This window comes from Haliaeetus leucocephalus, unplaced genomic scaffold, assembly GCF_000737465.1.
Source record: "Haliaeetus leucocephalus isolate CR32 unplaced genomic scaffold, Haliaeetus_leucocephalus-4.0 Scaffold450, whole genome shotgun sequence".
Taxonomy (NCBI): domain Eukaryota; kingdom Metazoa; phylum Chordata; class Aves; order Accipitriformes; family Accipitridae; genus Haliaeetus; species Haliaeetus leucocephalus.
In genome coordinates, this window is record NW_010972886.1 from 10,604,062 (window position 1) to 10,614,432 (window position 10,371).

A 10,371-nucleotide genomic window follows, 5' to 3' on the forward strand; every position below is an offset into this window, starting at 1 on the left:
TCATCGCACTCTCCTGGAGGTATCCTTCACCACCCTTCTTTAGGGGGTTGTTCACTGTCTGACTCTTTTGGTTTCTTCGTCACCTGGGGGTTTTTTTGAGTGCTTTACCACGCGGCTCTGGAGGTGTCCTTCAGCATCCAGGTTTTCTGGGAGCACTTACCTGCTTGGCTTTCTCAGAGGCTTCCACCATATGGCTCTTTTTGGGGTGTTTCACCCCATGGATTTTTTTCTTGGTTTCTGCAATGTGTGGTGTATACTGGAGAGCTTAACGGCGTTGTCCTGGAGCAGTGCTTCACCAGCTGGCTGTTCTGGAACACTTCAGTAGCTGGCTTTTATTGGTGTGCTTCAACGCGCAGCCCTGTTGTAGCTGTTCAGTGCCTTGCTGTCTGGAGCACTTCAGTGCATGTCTTTTTTGGAGCTCTCCACCGCCCAGTTGTTTTCAGCGCAGATGATACCGAGTGTTTGGAATGGGGTAGCCCAAGCATCCAGCAAGGGTCACAGCCCTGCCGACACAGGGAGTGATGGAGAATGCAGATGGCAGAAGTGTTGGTGAAGTGCCTAGGTGCCTGAGTGATGAAAGCTGAAGCACCTGTTGCTACTTGTGGGAGGTATGGGAATCCTCGGAATATCTGCATGCCTCTGTCACCAAGGTGGCTGGTGCAGTTTTCAGGGCTGTGCAGAAGGCATGTGATGCTGTGCTGCAGAGGCAGCAGCTGGAGGGTGCTATTGCCACAGGAAAGGCTGCCAGGCTCAGAGAAGAAGGAGCAGTTAAGCCTGAGCTCCTGAGTGAGTCAGTCAGTCAGTCCTCAAGGAAATTTCATGTCCTGGCTATTTTGACCAACCCTGGCCTGGAGTCTTGCAGGTCATCCTCCTTTGGTAGAGGGACGATGTTTGGAGTTTCTTTTCCTGCTATTGCTTTATTGAAATACATACTTTTTTTTCTCAGTGCCTGTTGCTGAGATTAACTGCTTTTTCTTCTCTTATTTCTCTCGTAGCTGTTTGAGGTCACCATTTTGGTTTCCAGTTACACCTGTTGTTTTTCAGAGAGCCAGTGTGAAGGAGCAGAGACTGGATTTTACCTGCAGTTATCCCTGGAGGAGCTGCTGCAGAAGGAAGCCAGCCTATGGTTTTGGGAGCTGTGCCACAGGACAGCTGAGCAGAAATCTGGCCTGATAGCACTGCATTTTTGCTTTTGGCAATAAAGATTGGAGCAAGCCACAACTGAGACATGGTGGCATCTGGTTTATTTGCTGCATGGTTATCTAAACCCTGCTAACAGCTCTCAGGAGGATACCTCGCCCCCACCTGCTCCTCATCCTTGACACATCCCACAGCTCTTGCATGGTGAAGTCCGTATTGCTGCTGTGGCAGTGGAGCTAATAGTGGGCAGCTGGCGACCACAGAGGTGTTGCTGCAGTTTTTACTGCATTCCAGTGGGTAAGTGTTTGTGCTGGACGTAGCTGCTTCTCTGCGACAGATGCTGCCTTTGTCCCAGCTTGCGCTTTTCTTTCTCTGTTTAAGCATGGCTCTTGCAAGCAGAGCTCTAGGTAGGTGCAGTCCGTGTTCAATTTCCTCACTAAATGTTGCCATTCAATGTAGGTGAGAAAGTGCTTCTGCAGGGAGGGGCCAGGCAGGAGGCAGCAGGGTAGCCCCCACCTGACAGGAAGCCAAGGGAGCACCTGTTAGCACCCATGCTCCCTAGCCTGAGTTGTGTGGGTACAAAAAAGCCTTCCTGTTCTTTTTTCCCTGCACAACTCACTTAAGCTATAGGGAGTGTGGGGTTTGGTCCCCTCTCTTGGCTGCTCTGGCTGGACCGTGGCCTGCCTGCTCCCTGAGGAAGCCACTCGGGTCAGGGCCTGTCCCCACTGCACACTTCTGCACTTAAAGGGAGTTTTAAAGTGACTGTAAGAGTCTTTTAAATTCTCCATTTAAGTGCAGTCATGGGTGGCACGCAGGCCCTGGCTGATGGAGGGTGCCATACCTTGTCACTCCCTAGCTGAAATGTGTTCTGTGGGGACAAAAAAGCTCCATGGGGTTTCTGTCCCCATGCAAGTCCCTTGGGCTTGCTGCCCTGGGCTCCTGGTCGCTAGAGATCAGTTTAGGAGCAGGCATTGGTCCCTGAAAGTGAAGCCCGTGACCAGTTTTGGGCTGTTTGGAATTGGTGCAGGCACAGGCTAAGGGTGATGTGACTGTTTGGCTGCTCTGACTAGGGAACGGGACTGCTGCCCTTCCTCAGTGGAAATCCCCCTCTTTCTGGGGATGCTGGTCACAACAAATGCAATTGAGGGCAAAGCACAGTTTTTTCTCCTGCCCTATCCAGTCCTTCAGGCTGAAACACTGCTGCTGGGAAGACCTCAAAATGTCAAAATACAGCAATGTTGCGGACCCCAAAACCTAAATCCGCAATAGGGGCTCTGGCAGCTGCTGCTTTACTACCCTTCACAGAGACAGGGATGCAGTGATGGCTGAGAACACGGGGCAGGCTGGGCCAGAAGAGCTCTCCTGGAGCTCTCAAAGTGATTTCCAGAATTTTAAAGCAATTCTTTCCCCCAGTTTTTGCTTGGTACTATATTGCTTGGTGGGGGTGCTTTTTTTTTTTTTAATAACTCAGCCTGAGATGGATTTCCAGGTGTGGAAAATTGTCAGTTGTTTGGCTTTGTTGCACCAAGAAAAGTCTAGGAAAAATAGGTGGAAGGAGTAGTGTGACACTAATAACAGGTAGTAGTGCTAGCTAATCCCCAATAACTAGTACAGGTTTCAGAAGATAAATATGGGTGTATAGTTTCAGAAGAAACCATGAGATTTCGGGAGAAATTACAAGATTAAGCCTCTTGATGATGAAATATTGTAACTCTCTGGTCCTTTGAATTTCTTTGGCAGGCTGGGAAACAAATGGCTTTACTACTTATCCCTATTCAAAAATGTCATTTTGAAGAATGATTTCAGTAATTGTTTTGCCTAACAGAGCAAATTATGAGATCCTCTCCAATGTATATTTTTTAAAAGCAGCGAACAATGAGAGGATTTGAGCACTTCCATGGATTTGAATATCCTTTTGCCATTAAATTTAATTGGTCAGCCTGGTAGTTCTTATTTAGCAGAAAAGGGATAATTTACATTGGTCACTTAGGTAGGAAAATTATGGCTGAGGGAAAAATATAAAAAAAATAATTCACAACACTGATCTTGACTCCGTGTTTACTGTTTTATTAGCAGGATTTGCTGCTCACTTTAAATTCATGAATAGACAAATTATTTACAAAAGCCACATACTTTAAAACAGGAAGCATTTGTCATCACGATAGAAAAGACTTGATTTCAATACACAAAAATCCATGATATCTTATGTATAGTTTCAATCAGTAGGTATTACTGCTACTGTCACCTGCTTTATCACGATTATCAGTTAAGAAACACCTGTCCTGGAGTTGCACAAAATCAGAATAGTAAAAACAGCACCGGGGGGAGGCAATGCAGAATTCATCTTGAGTTGTTGCCTCACGTTTGACCAGACAATGAGCTACTCAACTCAACCAGTGACTAGCTTGCTGAAGCCTAGAGTCTGTCTCCATTGCTTGCAGGAAGACAGATCATCTCAAGATCTTTATGCTATTTTGGCCCTACTTGTACTATTTTGAAGGTGTATGCAGACTTGGTAAGATGTCTAGGCCCGGTTCAGCAGGGTGGATTTTTTCCCACTAACATCCTATACTTTTATATGGGTCCCACTGAAAAACAAGTTGAAACGCATGAAATTGCGTCTGAACATAAGAAAACACTTTTTAACTGCAAGGGCTGTTAACACTGGTACGGGTGGTCCAGGGAGGCTGTGGTGTCTCCATCCCTGGAGTCAGTCAAAACCCAACTGGACACAATCCTGGGCAACCTGTTATAGCTGACGCTGCTGGAGTAGAGGCCTAGAGTTGGGGGAAGGGAACAGGTCCCTTCAATATGTAGCTGTGCCATTTCCAAATACATAATGAAAGAGTAACACTCTACATAAACTACAGAGTGGAATATTGATTCTTAAACAACATTCTTAAACAAGGTGTCACAGGAAGAGACTTGAGGTTTTCACTAGGCCATGAAGCAGTATTTAGCTTTTTAGAGAATGTGCCTTTCCTAAGAGTATGCTGCACATTGGACAATAGAAAGCTGGTGGTCTGTAGACTTCAAGGAGCTTCATCATGAGGAGTAAACTGAGAGCATGAAGACTGACATGAAGCATAATGGGCTTTTTGCCATCCTTCCTCTTGTGAGCAGAAGGAAAAGGACACTAAAGAGCTTAAAGGTACAAATGATAAGCTCGAAGGGGTTAAGAGATTTCTCTGAAGAAGAAACAAAGAAGCATCATTGCTAGGATCAGCAATCAACTCTTCCATCATTATAATATGTTTCAATGCATTCATAGACTTTTTTGTTCATCTTAACTCTAAAATGAGTGTCTACATCTGAAGTTTACAGATGGGTGAACTGAAGCACAGCATCAGTCTGAGTCATGGGATTATACAGCAGTCCAGTGAAAAGAGTTCTGGTGGAAATGCATGGGAGGCTGCTTTTTAAGGCCTCTCACCAATGGTGGATATTCCCACAGACAAGGGAGAAGCTTCTGAGGAGGCATTGTTTCCTTTTTACCCCCTCTTCAAAATATGGGAGATTAGAACTGCAGAAAATTTATTTCAGTTTTATGCAGTCTACTTCCTCTGTGACCGGCATTGCACTTGTTCTCAGGTCTAAATCTGTGCTAGATTTGCTTCCATTATATGTTGATCTCCATCTGAGCAACATGATCTTCTTGAAGTATTTCATGGTGTTATTTTTTACAGTTACAAAACACATGGTGTTTATCATGCTGTTACTCATAGCAATGCATTCAACTATGTAAAAAGCAGTAAGATAATGCTTCTCTTTCACAAAGATGGTGGGGAAAAAGTCACGGACAATTGTGAAGCCGTAGAAAGGTGCCCAGCAGAGAACATAGGCAATCAGGATGCACATCAGTACCATAACAGTTTTTCTTCTGCATCGAAGTCTCTTTCTGATCTGTTCCGTCTGAAATCCTGGTACAGTTTTAAACCAAAGCTCCCGAGAGATCCTGGCATAACACAAGGTCATTGTCATCACAGGTGCAACAAATTCAATGCCAAAGATGAAAAGGAAGTATGATTTGTAGTACATCTGCTGGTCAACCGGCCAAATTTGACCACAGAAAATTTTCTCTTGGTTTTTCACTATAAATAACACCGTTTCAGTAGCAAAGTATGCAGATGGGATAGCTACAAGTATGGAGACAATCCAGACCAAGGCAATTAAGAAGGTTGCTGTTTGATAATTCATGCGTGGTTTCAGTGGGTGAACAATGGCCAGATACCTGGAACAGACAAATACATTCAAAATTAAGTCTGAAAACACTATTAGTCAGAACATACTTCAAAATACAAGTGGACAGAATTAGGCAGAAGGAAATTGCTGTCATTTTTAAAGAGAGACCCTGACAAATTTGTCTATGAGGAGAGTTAAGAAAATTTTCCAAAGTAGCAGCCCAGAGCCGAGTTCCTAAATCTAAGCAGAAACTCTGAGGTGAATGGCTGAAGGGTTTTTTAGGACAGTGGGTACTTTGCAATCTGAAAATCTGAGCATATGTTAGGGTGTCTGACGATGGATGGTTTTAAGACCTCAGTCTTAAACTCCTGCCTGTTAACAAGATCAAACTGAAACAGTTACCATTTTGTATCACAAACCCTTTAAGGCAGACCACATGTCTGGCAGTTACCAAAAGACTGGAAGAGGAGAAAGAGAGGGAATATTGTTTGCAGGACCTAGCACAATACACAGGTGATGTCGTATCTAGGTTATGCCATGATACAGCATTTGGAAATGCTTTGGTGGACAGCACATGTTAAAGTGAGACTTTGAAACATGCAGTAATATACACCTAGTTAGGTGCAGGTAAAAAGACAAACATGTAGAAACATGAAAATGTTTTCCCTAGGCAGAGAAATATTTAAATATGCTTTTTTTACCAGGAGGTCAAATATACATAATGGTGTTTTTATTATTTTCTTGGTTATTCCATGGGGTATAAAGAGCTGAAGCTGATGCTGATGAATGGTTACAGGTGAGCATGTTTTCAAGACACCAACAAAAGACTGTGTATCCATTTTCTGCCCATGTACATTTTTGTTTCATCTGCTGCAGGTGACTATTGCTAATTAATCTTAAATATGCTGTGTTAAGTAACATACCAAACCATAAAACTTGAGTTATGTATTTGCACTCCTTATGACTGTAAAGCTGCAAGGTGTACCGTAGTGTTCCACAAAGAAGTGTGGAGAAATGGAAGTACATTGCTCGCAAGATTCATCAGTTGCCCTCGATTCAGTTAAAAAGGGGCTAGGACCAAATGGCATTCACACTGGGTTTTTTTGTTTGGTTGGAGTTTGGAGGTGTTGATTTTTCAAGAAGCTATAGATGTAAGAAGAGCTTACATTAGAGTACACTGTCCCAGAAAGATTAGGATATTTCTGCTAAAAGGAGATTTTTATCACAGACACTCTAGAGCTCCCAGTACAATTGTATTTAACCAAAAGGATTGTTTCAAAAAGTGGCATTTCTCATTCATTCAGAAGCTTTTCTATCTGTATATATTCTATACATTGATAGCATCCACAGGATATATTCATTCTAAAATAAAATGGAAAGTCAGTAGTGCTTTTCATCAGCCAGATCTTGGAAGCAGATGAATTGTTCATCACTCTTAATAGTGCAGGTTAAATGTCAAGGGACAGCAGAATTAGTCAGCCTCATTGTGGAGCTGATAAATTAATATTTTTAGATCAGGTTCTGTGGAAACAAGGTTGTAGGATAATGTTTGTGTATGCATTTATAAGTATTCATATCCGCTCAGCAGAACATTTGTCTGCATGGGGTAAATCTCTCCAACAGAGTCAGGAGGGAGCTTTTGTGGTGGATTTCCTGATTCTCATTGCTTACCACGCTTGGGCTGTTACTGTGGAGTGGTCCTGGAGCACGTGAACTGAGTTCAGATGAAACTGCCCAGGAAGATGTGCTCCAAAAGTGTACATAAAACACACCAAGTGCCCGTGGGCATTCAGTCCAGTGCACCCAGATAAAGCTAAACCCCCCCAAAATATTTATGTCATGGACATTGGACCCTTAGCATGAACTCTTGCTCTTCGGATCCTCTCCTTTCACGTTACATTATTTTCTAGCATAGATGTGGCCTTAAATATGTGAAATTCCTATGTTTCATGTGAATAGACATCAAGGAAGATGAAAGAGAATCCTACCTGAGGGAAATCCTGTGGGACAGGCTTACCCTCTCTACACAGGTGAGCCCTTTTAAATGATCTAAACATGGGAAGACTGTTGGGAGCCTATTCTTTTTTGAGACAGAAGTCAATGACCCACATGACATAACAACCATGGAATGGTTGATTGTTAAACGAACGAGGTGTCTCTCTGTTTACTAGTTCAAAAGCTCACAAAAAAAGGCAGTGAAACCAAAACAGTGTGTTCTTCCAACAAACTTCAGTGATTAATCATTTCCAGAATTGTTTTTAAAAGATGCATGGGGAGATATGCTAGAAATCTTCTGATTTCTTAGCAGGCCTAAGGGCTCAATGACCCATGTTACTTCATCAACCTGGGATGCACTAGCAGAGCTTTCCAAGAAAATTTTTTAGAAGTTGAAAAAGATAAGTAATAGAAAATGGTAATGCATACATGATCGTGTTTAGAAGCTTAATCCCGAGCCCTCAGCTGCTGTTCAAAGGTTATTTTTGTTAGACACTTGTTAAGGATTTGTTTCATAGGAACTGATTGTCCTTTCCCCCACACCAGGCAAAACATCTCTGAACTTCCCCAGAGTCCTTCCACAGACTTCTGTTGACATCAATAACAGCTGAATCAGCTGCACACAAGCTGTATCTATAAAACCATCAGCAGGGTTAACTGCTTCTGAGCTGTCTTTTGGATCACGTACCAAAAACTATGCAACATTAGACTGGAGCATAAAATGACACACAAGAGAAATTAGAAAAAAAAAGAGAAACAGGGGAATCATACAGTGTACATATGCAGAGGGTGTAGAGAGGTGTATATTGTGTTTGTTCACAAAAGATGACTTGTTGTGATGGCCTTTCTGTAAAGAGTTTACTCCGTGGGTCTTTTGGCTTTCTGTGAGTCAGTCATGTCAGCCTTATGTCAGCATGAAGCTGATCCTCAGCACCTGGGTCCATCAGAGTCCGTGGTGCACGAGGCTAAGAGAACAGGAGTCATAAGAAAGAATACAACTAAATTATATTGTTAAAATTCCTGGAGTGAGAGTGGGCATAGAAATATCTCAAGACTGCAGCATAAAGCAGGTAGTATAGCAGGTGAATATTGTGTTCTGCTTACGCCATTATGAAGGCTGTAGGAAAATCTCTGCTAAACTGGGTTGGTGTAGCATTTTGTCATTTTCTGGACAGTGCCATAAATATGGGTGCTATAAATGACCTGTGGGTCTTTCCTGGCTTGCCACTGTGCCATTCTCAGAGAGGCATGTAAAGAGAGAGAAGAGTATGGGAGGAGAGTGTTTTCACGGAGAGGAGAGTGCTGGCCACGCTCACCGAGCATCCATGTCTGGGTTGGAGCATCCAGCTAAGACCTCAGTACTATCAAACAGTTAATTTAATGATTGTTGGGTTTTCTCAGTATGGCACGACAGAGAATAAGAATGCTATTTTGCAGGCTAAACAGAAGTCTTATCTTTTACTCTCTTTCACACCAAAACAAAACCTGGGAAAAACACCTTAGAGGGAGAAAGCAATATCCTGTAAGGCAATAACCCTGTTGGAAACTCACCTGTCAAATTCTGTATCACCAGTCAACTGTTTCTGTTGCTAAAGACTATTTAGTTCACTGTTTATAGAAAAGGTTAGACTCAGAAAAGCTGTGTAGGCCAGTAGTGAAGGTTCCTTAGAGATGTATAGTTTGGTTCAGGATTATGTAGTATGGATGAACACCCTTGTCTCTGGGTGTTTCTGATTTGCTTCTCTCTTCCTCCTCTTTCCCTTATTTCATAAATCGTCTCCTACACTTGAATGAAGCATGTTTTTATGAGAAAAAAAAATGTTTTACTCAATCAACATTCTTTTCACCTCAAAAGTTCAATCAAGAAATTTCCACTAAGTTTTCACTGGGGTAATGTCATGACCCCATGTGATTAAATTTTTATGAAACAAGATACCCAGGTCTGTGTGGTACCTACCTGGACATCAGCAAATCCTGCAGAACAGCTGAGGATGTTAAAAACCTAGAAATCTGAACAGCCAACCTCAGAAGCTCTGGCCATCTCGTGCAGCCATAGCACCCTACTTACCTGTCAACAGCTATAGCCAGGAGAGCATTGGTAGAAACATAGAGGGAGACGGTCCGTAGGTAGTTGACTGAGGCACAGAGGACATGGCCATGCTCCCAGGACAGTTGCCGCACCACGTAGTAGTCCATCTCAAAGGGGCAGCACACGATAGCCACAATGAAGTCTGAGATGGCCAGGTTGGCAATCAGCAGGTTGGTGAGGTTTCGTAGCTTCTTGTAGCGGGCGAGAGCAGCAATGAAGATGAAGTTGCCGATGCCACAGACCAGCATGATGCCAACCAGAGCCACCCCGATCACAATCTTGGCTGCAAAGAAGGTGCGGGTTTTGGTCATGTCGTCTTCGCTGTCCAGTGGCAGGTCGTAATCGCTGTAACTGAAATTGAAAGGGAAGGAGAAGTTTCGCAAGGAGGTTAAATCCCCATTGTGGAGATTGTAGATTGCAGCAAAGTTGAGGTTGACAGTAGCATTTGGGTTATGCTCTGCTTGCTCCATGGCCATGTCTGTCTTCTTTTGACACGTGTGGCTTGGCTGGCCCTTAGTTTTGTGTTAGAATTACCCAGTATGGCAGGGCACGACAGTGGCAGGCGAGAGACCTCATCCAAAGTTTCCTTTTGAGCAGTGAGTCACCTTGTCTTCATCCCCATAAGATTATAGAGCAACAGCCTCATTTATCTCCCTCTGTGGGAATAAAAAGAGCAAAAAATGTCCGTAGAGGAAATTACAGCAAAAATACTGTGCTTGAGGGAAAGCAATAGCCACCTTGTTGCCCCACAGCTCTATTGTTGGCTGTGCACAGTGGGAGGAAGTACCCTGTGAAAGGATGCTTCTGTTATCATAAAAGCTATTGAGTTGCATAATACACTTGTTACACCCAGCAGTTTTATTTACCAACGATGAAATTTTGTTTTCAGCACACAGTGAAATGACAATATAGGAAGATTGTAAAATCCAGTTTAAACCTCCGCCAGCCTTCGAGCTGACAGTGCT

At 43.3% G+C, this 10,371-nt stretch overlaps 1 protein-coding gene across 1 annotated transcript; it reads right to left on the bottom strand.

Moving 5' to 3' along the window:
- Positions 1–3,928: 3,928 nt before the first annotated feature.
- PROKR1 (prokineticin receptor 1) lies at positions 3,929–10,065 on the bottom strand. The gene is made up of 2 exons (XM_010574784.1): positions 9,386–10,065; positions 3,929–5,371 (listed from the first exon to the last, which is right to left on the bottom strand). The coding sequence occupies exons 1-2, from the start codon at positions 9,880–9,882 to the stop codon at positions 4,675–4,677; spliced, it is 1,194 nt and encodes a 397-aa protein (XP_010573086.1). The 5' UTR covers positions 9,883–10,065; the 3' UTR covers positions 3,929–4,674.
- Between the last annotated feature and the right edge of the window lie 306 nt (positions 10,066–10,371).